At 38.1% G+C, this 16,951-nt stretch overlaps 1 protein-coding gene across 1 annotated transcript; it reads right to left on the bottom strand.

Moving 5' to 3' along the window:
- Nucleotides 1-11,102: 11,102 nt before the first annotated feature.
- neurod6a (neuronal differentiation 6a) lies at nucleotides 11,103-14,805 on the bottom strand. Its single transcript, XM_088644018.1, has 2 exons — nucleotides 14,639-14,805; nucleotides 11,103-14,172 (listed from the first exon to the last, which is right to left on the bottom strand). Exon 2 carries the CDS (start codon nucleotides 14,166-14,168, stop codon nucleotides 13,155-13,157), a length of 1,014 nt encoding a protein of 337 aa, XP_088500144.1. The 5' UTR covers nucleotides 14,169-14,172; nucleotides 14,639-14,805; the 3' UTR covers nucleotides 11,103-13,154.
- Nucleotides 14,806-16,951: the final 2,146 nt, after the last annotated feature.

Below are 16,951 nucleotides of genomic sequence, written 5' to 3'. Positions count from 1 at the left end.
ATATCTGTGTCAGCACCAGATGTCAGCAGAACTTTAGGGAGTGGCCTCATTTAAATATAACTGGAGAGATTAGCAGTCCATTCCCCTTCTGTGTTAAAATTAAACTGGACACCAAGGACACTGTCGCCAGAAAAATGGAACTGGAGTTGAGTCAGCAAATGAAGCAGGAAAGACAGACAGAAAATAGGATGGTACAGGGTGTGCGCTGGAATTTGTCATGGCCAGAGAGCAAAAAAAAAGTGGATCCAGGGGATTTAGGGTGCACCTGTGTTTTTTGGATGTGTGTTCGATTTAGGCAGCAATTTTGCCTAAATACACAAACAAGCACTGACATCTGCCAGCAGATTTCCTTGCTTTGAACCAGTCTTGTGGAGAGCCATCTTCTCACTTGTGGCATTAAGCAGAGGTGACAAAAAAAAAAACCAAGACAAAACAGAACAGAGGGCAATTAACTTTGAATATGCTGTAGGGAATTGATTGTAACCTATTAATGTACAAACACATAAAAAAATGGAAAATCCAAAATAAAATGCCATTATCAACAACAACAAAAATCTGTTTTTTTTTTTGGAAGTAGAGGCAGAGTGTCAATGTTCTCTGCAATAAAAATGCAATGACTTTTCTTTTCTCTGCCCACTATTTGGGATTGCCAATTGTTAATTAAGTTGGCTTTATCACCACAACCTTGATAACCACAGAGGATGAAAGAGGACCATACATGGTTTCCTCAGAAAACATTCACCGTTGAAGCCATCTGCTGTTTTTTCACACTGCAAGCTCTACAGTGCCCACAGCAGGGTTAGCAATGATTAGAGAGTTTCATGTGGTTCCCACTGGCAACACTGTGACCATACAAGAATTCAGCAAAGTCATGGAGGCCCTGCTGGGTTCTAAGCCCACCTAACCTATGTAGTCCTTGCCAGTGTTGGGTTGCTGGGACACCACCACTTGGGAATCCTGGCCAGACAGCTGAGAGCCCAGACCTCAACTGGGACTGTCTAAACAGGGTTCAATCTGTGTCCTGAACTCAGAACTATGGGATAGGACTACTCTTTATACTCTGAACAGCAAGGCTCAGCCTGGGCTTCAAACTCTGAACAACGCGGTTCAACCTGGGCTCCAAACTCTGAAAAATAAGGCTCAGTCGGGCTCCAAACTCTGAACAACAGGGCCCACCTGGGCTTCAAACTATTAGCTACAGGGCTCAACCTGGGCTCTAACCTCTGAACTACACAGTTCAACCTGGGCTCCAGACTCTGAGCTACAGGGCTCAACCTGGGCTTCAAACTATTAGCCACAGGGCTCAACCTGGTCTCCAAATGAACACCTTGGCATGTTGAGCACCTAAAGGGTGTTCTTTAATAAATCAGGGAATGATTTTTGCTGTTGAAGTTTCTTTTTCCATTGTGTAGTGACTGGTTAGTTGACTGGTGGGTTTATACTGACACATGACTAATTCTCACATAAATCATGTCTGACATTTGGTGCAGAGTCAATTATTTTCTGGAAAATAGCCTTTGAACGTATGTATTGGTATCAATAAAAAGCTGTAAATTAATAAAAACATGTGAAGGAAAATTAAAACTACATTTTGAAATGTATTTGTGCTCTTTGCTACTGACAAGCGGAACAATGAAATGGGCACAAAATAACAAAAATAAATATTTTTAAGCCAAAAATGAAAAAGGTACATTTAAACTTTAATAAATATGCTATTTATAAATTAATGTCAACTTCAAAAATCTAAAAATGCCCGTGGCATTTCTTGAAAAATAAAGTTTTTAATTATTACTTGCTTCAAGAATTCCTTGAAATATTTTTCATTAATGGAATGATGTGCACAGATTAAACAAATATCAGTAAAATATATATGGTATGAACTAATATGAATGCAACAAACATATAGATCCAAGTATATTGAGGTACTGTACATTGGCTTTATTCTTTAACTTCAGTCTACATACTTTTTTGTCCTAGCCAAGGTTACAAATGGGTTTCCTACAAAAGCTCTTCACTAATGGCTGTTAAATTAGAATCTGATTAGGTGTCATGTAGAGACAAACTTCATGCAATTTGTCCAAATGAGAATAGTTCATAAATACTTAATTTTTAGCTATTTCTTTTTCATTAATGATCTATCAGATGAATGGGGTCAATGCTTCTTCATTGACTGCCTGCTCTAACTTTTTTTCTTAGAAGCCAAACTTGTGCTTAGAGTAGCTCGCAAACAGTGGCAATGAGGTGCACAGATGAATATTTGGCTGGACTTAAAATGTATTATTTTCCAATTGATCATAATGCTGTTGCTGTAGTAATGCTTTGCACGAGTCTTTCATTAGAGAACTTAAACTGAAAACATTTTTCAGACAAATCAGACAAATCTGTATTTTGTTATAAACATAAAAAACTAATGACTGCAGGGTTGTTGTTATGATCAAATAAAGGCTTAGGCTTTAAGAAGTAATAGCAAGCATAAAAAAATTAAGGATGATCTATTTTGAAAGAGTTGTGAACTATTAAAGCTGTTTTTTGTGCACCAGTGCACCAGGAATGACATCGAAACACTAACTCTGATCATTTTGCTCTGACTGCCTAAAATATTTACATACAATGCTTCCAGGTTCAGGTGTAAAACTACAAACTGAACTGAAGTCTTCAAAAACTGACCTGTAGGGTAGCTTTGATTTGTATTCATCCTATCGATTTTTCTCAGAATGCTGCGTACTGTATCTGGACATTGACATACAGTTCAGATTATGATGTCTTGGGATATATTAATCAGCGAAGATGAAAGGCAGTCATATTCTCAGTTATTGAATAGTAAAACAAACAAGATCCTGTTTGGAGCCTGTGCAACACTATTGAAAGCCTGCATACAGTGGAATGTAATTCCTTGCAGTTATAGTCCTCTTGACCTAACATGCAAATCCTCTTAACTTTCAGGAACTTTCACATTCAATTTGCGTTCATGTGACTGTAAACTCCAACAGGCTAACTTCTCAGCTCTGTCAGTTAAGACAATGATCACTGAAGATCATAGTGCTGACACTGGGGGACTGTGGAAGGACTATAGGGAAGATTCCTGACCTGTGAGTTCGGAAGAGGACTATGTTGCCTCATTGTAGACTGTTACAAGACTGTGTTCAGTGGCAAAAAGGATGACGCTCAGGACAACAGGAGTATGGAACATGTTTGGATTTATTTACTGCGGCTGTTTAAGAGGCAAATGTTTGCAATGTCACTGACACTCTGTAAGAAGGTATTTATAAATTCTTTGGCTGGCTGCTACATGAAAGAGAAGTTAAAATTAACCTGGTTCTACAAAAGAAAAGGCTCAGCAGAAGACATGAACTGTATCTTCCATGCAGCAAATTCAAGATGTCTATCAAGGATAGAATCATAGGGAAACATCTGCTACTGTAGCTCTCCATGTCTTAGAAGAAGTTAGAAGACAGCTTAGCGCATTATAACATTTTGTAAATTGCTTTTCATAAAAAAACATAGATACAGTTTTGCTTTCATATGCTACAAGTAGTTAAAAGAAAAGCAAGACACCAATTGCAGTCTATAGATTTCATATTGATGTGAATTATAGCTAACTGCCATGTTAATGTTTTGTAATCCACACTTGCTGAAAAACATTTGCTTATATCATTCATTTTCAAGTTTCCCTTCATTATTTCCCTTTTTTTCCCTTCTAATATTCTTCCTCTATGTTCTTGTTCTGCTACCTTCTGAGTAGTGTATATCCACTGGATAGTCTGTTAACTGTTCAGTTCAACTTAGTTTAGTCAGGCCTGGAGAGGAGAAGTTAGGTTGGTGGTACAGTGGGCAAGCACTAAACCTGAATTCCTCTTTGAGTGGGAGGTTTGAATCAGGAGACCAATGCAGCACACAAATGTCAGATAGAACGCCTGTCTTTTAACCCCTGTGATACAAAGAGCACCACTGTGATCGGGAGCCATCTTTCACAGACCAGACACACTGTGCTTTGCGTCTTCCCTTTAAAGACAGAAATCTACTAGGAAAGCAGAACTGGAGATTTAGGTTAAGAAAGGAAACTAAAGAGCTAAGGAACACTGCACTTAAAAGTAAAATATTTGACTATTTCTGGAATCCACCAAGCAAATGAAAACTCTTTGTGTAGTATACCCAACCATAGAGTTTGTTTACGAGGCATTACTTATCTCCCCGGATATCCTGAAATCACATATCACACCGCGAGTCATGTTGTTTCTCATTTCAGAATGATGTATGCATTCTTACACCTGTTTTCTAACCATTTGGGGCAACACAGGGTCTAGAGCTGAAGGGAGCTGAAGCCTATCCTGGCAAACAATGGGCACAATGCAGAATATACCTTGGGTGGGATACCAGTGCATTAAAGGGCACACACAGTCGCAAACATGCATACAAGTACACTTATTATTATTAATTATTAATATTGTTGTTGTTGTTATTATTATATAAGTATAATTATATTCCCACATTGACAGCTTCAAAGTTAATTTTAAATTAATACATAATTCCTTCCATTACTAGGTTGAAACATGACAGTGTTGTCATGATTATGTACAAGCAGCCAGAAAAGAAAGGTAAGCTCTTTTGATTGTTATTGTATATGTTTTGCAAACTTGTATTCCTTTACAACAAAGAAACTTTTTTCTTGAATATGGATTTCACATAGCTTGTTGTGAATGTTGCTTAATCCTGGATCATTTACAATAGTCTGCAGCTATAATGGCCTTCTTAAAGTAAAAAAAACCTCCACAAGAATTACAAGATAGAACACTTCAACCTTGAATTTCATGGAAACACCGTCTTAAAATATTATTATGTCAGTCATTTTTTGGTATTCACCAAAGTGACAAAGTGACTTTTCTTTTCAACAAGATCGAAATCCTTAGGAACACACCAAAATACATATTTTTCTATATGATTGAATGAATGAACAATGTATGTCATAAGGTCTTGTTTAAAAAATGATACTATAGGCCATTTTCTTAATTCTCTTAATTCAGAAGATACGTGAATATATAATGTCAATACACATTAATATTTAATATTAACATTCACATTTAAGATATCATATATTCCAACACTTGTTCTATCTGTCCAGGCCATTCAGCGTGACTTGAAAGTGATTCAGGGGCCGCTATGCTTATGGAATCTGAAATTCTGTTCAGATAGAATTGTGTGATTGACCAGGTTACTAGAGATTTTCTTTTTATCCACGATTACATTAATTTTTTTTTTGGGGGGGGACGTTCACCGACATTCAATGAAAAAAAAAAAACGGTTTTATTTTTCACCAGAAATAAAATAAAATAACATGTTATAAGAATCCCCCGTTTGCCACAACAAATAACAACAACAAAAATAGCACTGATACGAAATCCTGTGGACATGTACTGTACCAAACAGCACACAAGCAGAGCACACATGGGTTCCCGAGATCTGTGAAATGCATTAGCTGGTCTGAAACGCTAAGACATCTTTTGCTTTTCAGCAAATTTCCCTCGTACAAAGATGAAAGTGGGAGCCAAGTCCAGAAATAGAGAGGTTCTATATGGAATGGGATGGCTGCCAAGCTGACACCAATCTAATATGGAAATTACGGGTTGGCCTCTGATATGGTGTCATTCTTCGGCAGTCGATCACCTGCACCCATGTCTCAGAGGACCGAGTTTTCAAACAGGCTTAGCTCCTTAAACCTTCTAATTAAAATGAGAAATCCCTCAGCTTCCCTGACTCTGCCTGAGAAATGATTATTAGGAATTTAATGGGGAAAATTTTACATCCCACACCATCTGTGACCCAGGACTCGGTGAGAATTTGGGAAGGCTGACGGGAGCTCGTGTTTGCTCCAATGGATGTGCAAGGAACGTGCTGCCGGAGCCACAAATAAATCACCATCATAAGAGCATAACATTTTTCACATTTAATTACCATTACATTATTATTAACAGGCAATTCATTTTGGGGGACATCTCAGTGGTATTCAGGTGCCTGTTACCCACGACTGCTGGCGTGCTTTGCTAGCCTCTGAAACAGACAACAAAACAGAACAGGAAAACAATGCGGGTCTAGAAGCCAGTCACAGACAAGCGGAGACATTTGTCAGCTTCTGAAAAGTAAAACTCTTTTGCTGCTGGAAGCTATTGCGTCAGAAATGTGGACACTTCTAAACCCACTCACAGTCACCAAGATTTTATTTTAACCTCCCCCTTGCAAATCTACCATATGCTCTTTCACACATTTCTGTAAGCGTAATGAGTAGTGCAGGGTTTGTGTTAACCCTTTAGTGGCTACAGTTTTGAAATGCATATTAACTGCATTATTTATCCCCCATTGGGAATTCACTGCCCCCTCTTTATCTTTAATAAACTATTAAAAATGCGGTAGAAGGAAATCAGTCAGGAAACAGGTTGAATTCATGAGATGTGCTGCTGTCTGGGCAGTGTCTCAGTTTCAGGAAGTTTTCTCCAGTGTTTCACCAGACACTGAAGGCAGGCATCAGAGACCAAGAATGGAGAATTGTAAGCTGGGTTTTTTCCCAAAATCCATAGTTTCTGCATATGTCGCCTATTCCGTTTTGGAACTGTCAAACAGAAGTCTAACACTGTTCCGATTAAAACATGTTAAAGAAATTTGTACATTCAATCTACACAGAACAGATATTTTGTAACAGCTGCTCAGCTCTAAACTGCAGACACACCAGTTTTTTGGTACATGATTACAGTGACAAAAATAGCTTCAATCTGTGTAATAACGCGGTGTCAAAAGCTGTTTTTTTGCAAATTGCTTTATGTCAAATTTATTAACTTAACACCAAAGTGCTATTGCACATTCGTTAGCTCTTACTGTGTAATGCTTTATTGCTGAAAAGGAGGACATATGTTCAGCCGTGCTCTAAATCACATATCATAGAAATGGGATGATTAAATGTTTAATAAATCCAGTGCATAAGTACAACAAACAATATAAAATATGTCTTTTAAAATTCGAGGGTATTCATTTCTTGTTTCAGAGAAGGAAAGGAAACAGTGAATTATAACAAAAGTGGTTAGTGTGCATCTCTATCATTATTAGGTTGCATTTGGAAGAGAAGTCTTAGCCTTATTAACTTGTAGAATGAAGTATGTAATTTACAGATGTACTCAACCTTACAGTGTGCATACAAAACAGCATTTTTTTGAATGTTTTGGTAGTCAAAAACATTTGCAGCAAAAACACAGGAATGTCTGGATTGCCTCACATACAGACACATACAGTAACAATCAACATGAATGACTAGGTTTTTTAATAAACCTTGTCAGACATTGCTTGTTAGAAACCACAATGACAACTTCTCTGGGCATTCTGTTCCACACATTTACCAGTGTGTTGTCATCTATCTTTCCCCATTCATAACCATATGAGAGCATACAGTATATTTGTTGGCTGCACACCTGTTTTTGAATGTCCTCCCATATTCATTCCAAACTGTCTCAAAGGAGCTAATATTAGGGAACACATATTAGGATGAATCCTTTTGAGCTAGGAACATACTGTGCACTATTTAAGATATCAGAATTAGGAATTGCTTATCCAATTAATATATAAAGACAAAATTTGTATTCCAAAACACAAAACCCTGAAATTTAGCAGGCCACTAGTGTTAAAAAACATACTTCATCTGAATAGAATACCTATAAACTAAAAATAGTGGGAATCTCTGCTTTAAATCAATAAGCAGAGCCTCCAACAGAACACTATGCTTGCTACTGCTGTGGAACACCTGGTTTTTGGGCCAGAGAGAACACTGCCGCCTAGTGGCCTATCAGTGCCACTTCCAGCAGGAGCCTGATGGCCGTCCAATGCCTCCCATCCAAATTAGGACATCATTGTCGAAGGTGGCACACACCAGCACAAAACACAAGCTATTGCCCAAAATAGACATGGGTGCAGTATGAGGTGATTGGTTGCCTCAAACTGATCTCCGACGTTAGATTTTTCATTAAACATCCCACCGCAAGAAATCTTATACTTACAGCATCCTGAGGTCAGGGATACTAACACCGGTACGGACAGAGGTAAAATTGGCGGGGTATTCTCACTGCACACTGGAGATCCTGTACACCTTTGCAAGCGACAATGCAGCAGAGGCAAGGCTAGCCCAAGGCAAGACTTCCAAGATGAAATAATGTAATGTGCTTGAGGCCAGGACTGGCAGTTTCGAATGAGAAGAGCAATGAAGTTATCATGTGCCTAGGCTGCTGGTCAAGGATGATGCTGTTGATGACCGTAGCTGGAAGTAAAAGTACTGATATAACCGTTACTAGGTACGTCACTGAGCTCTGTGCGGACAGTATCTGCTATCACCTGTCATTGGTGGCATTTGCATGCTGTCATGTTAGTTTTTCAAGATGACAGTGCACATTCACACAGGATTAGGCTGGGCTCTGTCCTAGATATGCCTGATCCACAGTCTGTTTGTCTGGATGACATCCAATTTCCTTGCCACTGTTGCCTGTGAAGAGCCAACTTTCATTATTCAGACTGCACAGTGACATTCATCTTCTATAAGTCTTCACAGACCCTTCTTGGTGCTGAAAATCCCCCAACGATGTTTGTGCTTTTCAGATTTTTTCAGATGTTACGTCCCTATAACTCATGGTGCACTTTCTGGATTTGCATAAACCAAGCCTCGTACTTACAGTCTAAAATGGAAATGGTGCTTCTTGTATTTCTACTTATGCTGTACACACAGAATTGAACAGATTGAACTGACAACATCATCAGCAAAATTATTCTTTTTGAAAAGGACAGGAATTAAAACCTTCATATTCTATATAGAATGCTTAAAATATTATATACACTGTATAAGCCTCATGCATTTGTATAAATATATGGCATTTAAAAACGGTCATTTGCATATTGCTCTCAAAAAAGTTGGACACTTCCTTTGTGAGTCATATAAAGACTTTATAATACCATTATGTTTACGTTATTAATCCGACATAGCGTCGTTCGTGGTTATTGGTTGTACAAATACCCTTGTAGAAAATTGTGTATTTTAATTATTAATTTTTAAGTATTTGGTTGGCGTGTCCTCTAAGCTTTATGTAGGATTACTTAAAAGGGTATGACGACAAGTTACATTCACACGTTTTATTGTAAAAAGATCCTATTGGGGACATGAAATAAAAATATTTTTCGCTTAAATCAATATGAACAAAAAAAATCCTGCAGGATAGATTAGGAAACCAGATTAGAAAGACAAATACATAAAATACTCTTCTGATAATTTAGAAATCTCTTCTCTTTCTTTTGTTTGCATTCGACAGTTGCAAAAGCATATCCCATTCATTCTGTGCTATTCCAATTAATTTAAAATACATTCAAAAGCTTCCCTCACGGGTCAAAATTTTCACGTTACTGTATATTGGGGCTTCCATTCTCTTCTTAATCTTCTAGGAACGACTCCAGTTGCTCGCCGCTATAGTTTTAGTGTCATCGAGGCGTGGACAAACCCAGCTTTACTTTCCCTATTTAATATAGTTCTTAAAATATATTGATTTTATTTTTATTTTTTTAGCTAGCATTGGCCTTTTGCTACCCTTGTTAAAAAGAATCCTTTCACTGATTCCTACCGACACCCTTCATATACTGTATGATTCCATAATCTATACTGTAAATGCGTATTATAAGAGAATGCGTTATTTCCAAACTCCGTTTATAACCTCAAAATAAAATGTTTCAAATGGATATTACTTTATTTAATTTCTAATATTAACCCTACTTTTAATATTTTGTTATTTGTAACCGTCATAACTATGAAGTTGGAGTTTTGTTCAATTGAAAAAAAAATATATAAGCGCAGATAAACACAATCCTCTCTTTTCCTCGTTACCTAGCGAGAGTGACACTCCAACAGCTTGCCACAATATAAAATTACTAATGATTGCAGTGAAAATACAGTGCAAGTCCAAAATAAAGTTTAAGTATTATTACTATTAGTATTATTAACCGTATCTGTTTCTGATAGGTTAACCTTTATTTAAATATGTAATAGAGATTTTTTCAGTACTTTGATTGCTGCAACTACGTTGAAAACATGCATAGAACCCTTTAAACATTTAAATAACAGCTGCAGCAATCTCAACCCTTTGTCCTTACCACCCAAAAAGTTTCGCTTTTGTTAGTCCGACTAGATTTAAATACTGTATCCGCGTTTGTGATTAATAAGAGTTCTCCACTAAATATTTAATCGATAGTAATGTTATTCAATTCCAATTAAATATTGCTTTCCGTTTAATAAATCACCCCTAGTACTGAATCGTGTGTCCGCGCCTATGGTTAAGAACTTAGAAAGTTAGAAAGTTGGAAGACTATTTTCTCCCCTACATTGCCAAAAGTTAACGCCAAAAGTTTTATTTTATTCTTTCTCGTCTTCTGCCTTTCCTCCACTTTCTTCATCTTCTTCTACTCTAAACTGAGCAACATAAAATCTTAACACACCAGTAACCAACATTTTAGGGACAGAGTTTTCGGCATTTGAGCCGCGTGATATTTCAGACCTTTTTAAGGGACAAATAAACAGCAACTGAAACTTCAACTTCAGTTCAGTAACATTTGATCAGTTTTTCAGTTTTTCAAATACTGATCTTAAAATATATAAGTATTCCAGTTACACCTTTATTTTATTGAAAATGTGGTTATTCGGTCTGAATAACTGAATATTTAATATCAATTCTTAACTATTTCTGAAACTTTTCGCACTCAAGATTACGCAAGATTACGCACTCTTTCTGAAGTTACAGTAGGAAACTTCAGCCTAGTATGACTAGGCTATTGCTATGGTGACAAATTCAATGTTATTTTATATCGCTTTGCAATTAAAAACAAGGCGAGACAGAAGCAAAGCTCACGAGGAAAAAAGCAAGATTAAGCTAAACTAAATTCCAATGACAAAAACTCTCTCATAATATTTGCTATTTAGACGTCACCGTAACACCACAGAAACAGGATAATTAGCAAACCTTCACTGAATAATCTAAAAAGGGGGTGTAAAATTGATCAGTGTGAGTGAAAAGAAAATGTAATAAAATAATAAAGCATTTAGCGTAAACGATAGTTTTATTTATTTTTTATTTATTTTACAATACAAAAACAACTTAATTGTTGGATACAAATGTGCAGGATAAAAGTTTAGTGCATTACGATTTGTTTTCCTCATCCAAACGTTTGTCATAAAAGAGATCAATGAGAAAAATAAAATATTGTACAAAGCCACAATTCAAAACATCCATGCCATTGCATAACGTATACGTGCCAAATAGTTCCTTTTAAATTAAGGCAAGGGAATATTACCGTATTAAATTATAAGTCACTTAGTACAGTCTTGAGTCCCATCGACGAAATTCTACAGGTTTCATTTTCTAAGATTTACACATAGGTTTGGATTTTTTTTTTTAAAACAGACTACAAACAAGACCCCAACGTAAGAATACATTTACGGTACAATATGGTAAGGACCAAAATAAAAGAATAACGGATAATAAACACATTAATATTGCATATCGAAATTGCTACGAAGCTTTACATTGTAAACGAATTGTATTATTTACATGTAAACTATAACCTTCAGTAGCTGAAATGCTTCACATCTAAAATCGTGTCAAGATACTGATGAAACTTCACGTAGATGTCCATCATTTCAAAGTAATGACGTCACTGCATGTGCGAACGTTTACCCTTTAGGAAAACATACATGTACAGTTCTATACAGTAACAATCCTATTTTTATCTTACAAATATTATCCTTCTTCCTGAAGACTTGCAGCTTTTTATAGCACCGTCAGATACAGTATATTAGCTGGAACATATCGTTTATTTTTCCTTCAGCATCCTATAACCTGTAATAAAATATTTGATCAAAAAACATCTCATTTCAGCTGCGCTACAAACTGCATTTATGTACCACGAAACATTTATTTTTAATACCACTAAGATTTTAAAGAACGTCTTGCCGCCTTGCCTTTATGAACTTCTTTCATAAACCCTTAAAACGCATGGCTGTTTTCACTCGATATACAATGTCATGTTATGATACACTAAAAAATGTACACATGTAAAATTACGATGACCTTTCATATCCAGTTTTCAGGAAAATTATATATATAGCTTACAGTATACAGTATGCATGTTTTAAAATGCCCCCAGTACCGTCTGCTTCGTTGGGTTTAATGATATATACCCTAGACTCCTCATCATAAAATAAATATTTGTTTCAAAAGATAAAAAGCAACTGCTTAAGATTCCGAGCTATAAAATACTGGTAACGGAATGAGGTTGTGTTTCTGGTACGAGCGTCAAACAAGAACAGGATCGTGTATTTAATGGATTTTAGACTGTATTAATATTCAGTTTTAATAGAATCAGCTCCGAAAGGGGTGTTCTTTGTTGCATAGTTCAGATTTCCTTTTATTGCTTGGTAATCAACCGTTCTTCATACAACATTTTGATAAAAAAAAAAGATGAGAAGCGAAGAATGACACTTGTTTCTAAAATGTTTGTAACACTACGTTGTTTCCGAATTACAAGGTACTGTAAATCATATTCACTTAACCTGAAAGAATGTGTCTTACAATCTTAACAACTGCACTGAGTCGAAACAGACGCTTTAAAGTTAATGACGCATTAACAATTTCTCAAAGTCTTGATTTCGAACAAATTCAAATATATAAACGAATTTTCTGGTGAGTATATTACATTGAAAAAGTAGGATCCATGTGCATACAGTACATCATGTAGTTCAGCGAAAGCTTCACATACAATATATTTCCCCACAGAACAAAGATGTTCATAATGGTAAAACAATACTATACAGTACTTCCACAACGGTTTGGGAACAGTTTTGAATAAACTGCGTCGTGGACTGTTAGCAGGTGTGGAAAATGCTCTATCGGTAGACAAACTGACTCCCTAACATTAAAAAAAAAATAACATTCAAAGCAGAAACAATCATTATCTGGAATTCAACCCATACCCAAATACTGAAGAAGAACAGAATGCCGTGTACATTTTAAATAATAGATGTGTCGAGCAGTAAAATCTGTTTTCCCGTTAATTAGCTGGCAATGGGGATGACCACCACTTAGTTTACCTCATTAATTATGGAAAGCCGCATTTAATTCGTCCTGCATTGCATAGGACTGGCTGCGCAGATGTAAATCGTAAGGGAAATTTCTGTCGGAGGACACCCTAAACATCGAATTCTGCCCAAGAGAACTTCTTGCTGGCACCGCGCAGTAATGCATACCATAGTGGCAGTTCTTACCATACTCAGCTGTGTCTTCGTGCTTAAGGGAAAATATCCCATTAAAGTTAATTGGAGGGCTTAGGGGACCTTCAAATTGTGGGCTTATACACTCGGGGGAAGTGCTTTCATAAAAGGACTCGTAGGTATTGCAGTAGCCGTACGGTCTAAAGGGCTTGGCGCTGTCCACTGTACCGCTACCATGCCCCGTGGGCGTGCCAAGCTCGGGGCTCTGATAAGGTGGGAACACGCTGTCATATGGAGACCTGCCAGAGTGAGATGCCTCCCCGTTGTGATCTGTGAGGAAATTTCTGGCATTGAGCTGCAGACACCCTGCCACTAAATTAGTGGTTGGCTGCGACAGTCCTTTGCACAGGGTTTGCACGAAGGCGAGCAGGTCGGGTCTTTTCCCAGCGCTGAGGATTTCCGACAGAGCCCAGATGTAGTTCTTCGCCAGGCGCAGAGTCTCTATTTTGGACAGCTTCTGGGTTTTGGAGTAACAGGGAACTACCTTCCGCAGGCTGTCCAGGGCGTCGTTCAGACCGTGCATTCGGCTCCGCTCCCTCGCGTTCGCCTCCTGCCGCCGCATTTTCACCCTCTCGACCCTCTGCTGGGTCATCTTCTTTTTCCGCGGACCTCTCCTCCGTGGCAGCCCGTTCTCGTCGCGGTCCTCCTCCCTCTCGTCTTCATCCTTCTCCGACTCTTCCTCGTCGGTCTTCTTGAGCTCCGGGGTTGACGGTCTATCATCACGGAGGCAGGTGTCGTTCTTCCGGCTCTTGGCCTCCGACACGCATTCTCGGGGAAAGTTGGAGCCAAACTGGGGATCGGCCATCAGGGCAGGTTCTTCAAAAGGTAAGGTCAGCATTGTCCTCGAATAAAAAATACAATAAAAACACAGAGTCAACACCGCTGTTTTCTGTCTCTTTACAGTTCGGACAGATGTAGCTGTGTAGCTGTTAAGGTGTTTTCTGAGGTTTTAACACACTGATCAGCTGACAGCTCTCTGTTTCCCGAAGACTCTGTCACGCATTGCTTGAAAATCAATCAAATGAAAATTAGAGTTCTCGAAGAAGGATGCATGCAGATAATTTTCTGAGCGCTTTTAGACTCGATTTAAAAGAATGTCAGACTTTTCTTTGCGCATTTAAGCTAAGTACTGTGCGTTCACAGTGTGCGGATACATGGAACGATAAAGCAATTATTATTATTAGTTGACAACTAACTGACAAGAACACAGCTACGACGCGAACGTGTCGCATTGTTAAATACCAATATTTATCAAGCATGACAATACTTGCGTTAATAATCCTCACAACCACAGGACTTTTTTCTTACCTTGATTTTGGTTCAGCATTCAGTTTTCATTTTTTTTTCCAGCTCCCTTTGAATTATAGCACCATCACACACACCCCCCTCCAATTTTTTTTTTGTGCAACAGAAATCTCAGTCGGCTTTTTCTTGATCTCTGCCTCTTTCTCTCTTCCTCTTTCTCTCTTTGAGAAATGACAGCGATGCCAACCTCCAGAGCTGGTACCCATGCCATCTGCCGCTGACGTCACGTGGCGGCGGCCGTCACGTGGCCGTGTCTCAGGGGACATCCATTCCACAGTGATCATCTGGCATCCCCATAACTGGGCACCAGGCAGCTTTAATTTACCGTCAAAAAATCAGACTAAAGAAAGATTAATACTAACATCACCAGGCGAATCTCCTGAGATCGCTAATAGGAGACAAGGTTTTCGTTTTATAAAGAGAGCCATATGAGCTTTTCCAACATTTAAGCCCCAGATCAAACTTAATAATTGTCTCGGTTGGGCCACGGCAGGAGTGACGACGATCCTTTATTGATTTATTTTTTTTTTTCGTCGGGAAAATAAACCTCGTTTTCAGATTTTCACAGGCCACAGTCTCTATGCCAAGCAATTAGCCAATTTAGCAGAACAGTCTCCCTGAACAGGGCACTTTGGACAAGGGCTTGGGTGGTGTAGGAGAATATAACTTTTAACGGATTAAAACAGTTTAAATGAATGAATTAACAGAGAACTGACTGCTGTTTCTCACAGAAGTAGTAAGTGGCTTAGATTTTTGCTTTGTGTAATTAATATCAAGGAGGTAGCTATATTCATGATTAGCATTTATGAGTGATATACAGTAAATATACTGGCAAAGTCTCTTTGGAAATCTACTTAAGAGATCTATTTTTCTGTGTTGTAAATGGCTTTAGATTTTCAGCTTTTTTTAATTTAAGAGTGTTTTCTACGTGTGAGCTTTGAAAATGTCTTCCAATGAGGTCTTAGTTCATTAGCTGTTTCATTTTCTGTATTTAAGATCTATTTCCTTTACTTGATTGTACAGAACATGCAACATTACTTAACATCCATTCTGTTGGACCTTTAATTTTCACTCTGCTTATAGCACTTGCAATTACAAAATGAACACAACAAACATCACAACACATATTGATGAGCAATAGCCCATGATGTTTCTTTTGCAATGTATTTTGTGAACCTTTTATTTCTCCTCAGGAATTTTACGTCACTTCTTTCTTTTTCTTTGTCAGCCTTGAGAGTAGTAGGTGGTGCAGAGCCGTTTCATACTGTGTGATGAGGCTGTGTCATTTCACAGCCAGTTGTACTTAATGAAGGGTTTGTAATTGAGGCAAGGTGAACCTGCGTTATAAATACCTCGGTTAAGCTGAGGTGTAACCGTTGACTGATTTTATGTTCACCGAAAATCAGCTTAACACATTATGTGTAAACCTCATACACATGTACACTTACTTGCACACTGTGCATTATTATTTACTTTGCTGAAAATTTATGATTCATGAGATCGTTGCAGAGTAAGAAGGCTCTACAGCAGAGAGTTAAAGAAACAATGTCTTTCTAAGGATCACTGTAATTAAACCAATAACAGAGCATATGAGCAATTAGAAACCAGGGGAAGCCATTCCTCCCATTTGGCCTGTTTGGTATTTAGGAGCTAATTGATCCAAAGATCTCATCCAGCCATTTGTTGAAGGAAGTCAGCCAACAACATGGTGGGACTGCTTGTTCCACAGTCCCACGGCCCTCTGGGTGAAAATGTGCTTGCTGTTCTCGGTTGTAAATGCACTTTCATGTAGTTCCCGCTTGCGTCCTCTGGTTTGTGTTTTACTGCTCGTTCTTAAGAGGTGTGCTGAGCTGAGTTTGTCAGTGCCCTTGAAGAGTGCTGGATTTCCCAATAGGCACTGCAGGCACAGTGCCTTGGGCCTATGAACTTTTTAGGGCCTACGAAGGAGGGAAACACTAGTGACTGACGAAAAACAAATTGAAACATGCTTGTAATCAACTCTAGGTGCTCCAAATCAATAATCATACACTATCTAGCGTCTGTTCTAGAAACTAGAGGTATTGAAGCGATGATCGCTTGACTCACTCCATTAATCACGTGGTTTAGCATTAGAATAGTTTAAAGTACATTTACCTGTCTTTTTGCGCATTTCGGAGTGAAAAGTGCCTAGGGCCTATGAACACCAAAATCCGTCCCTGCCCTTGGAGATTTTGAATATTGTACTTGTGTCAGGTGCTCTCATCACCTTCTCTGTTCAAGACTAAAAAGGTTCAGTTCCTTCAGCCTGTCACTGTAGGGTATTCCCTCAAGTCTGTT

The sequence above is a fragment of the Lepisosteus platostomus genome, chromosome 8 (genome assembly GCF_059453375.1).
Source record: "Lepisosteus platostomus isolate fLepPlt1 chromosome 8, fLepPlt1.hap1, whole genome shotgun sequence".
Taxonomy (NCBI): Eukaryota; Metazoa; Chordata; class Actinopteri; order Semionotiformes; family Lepisosteidae; genus Lepisosteus; species Lepisosteus platostomus.
The sequence above is the reverse complement of the archived record's forward strand: the minus strand, read 5'-3'. Positions and strand labels throughout refer to the sequence as shown.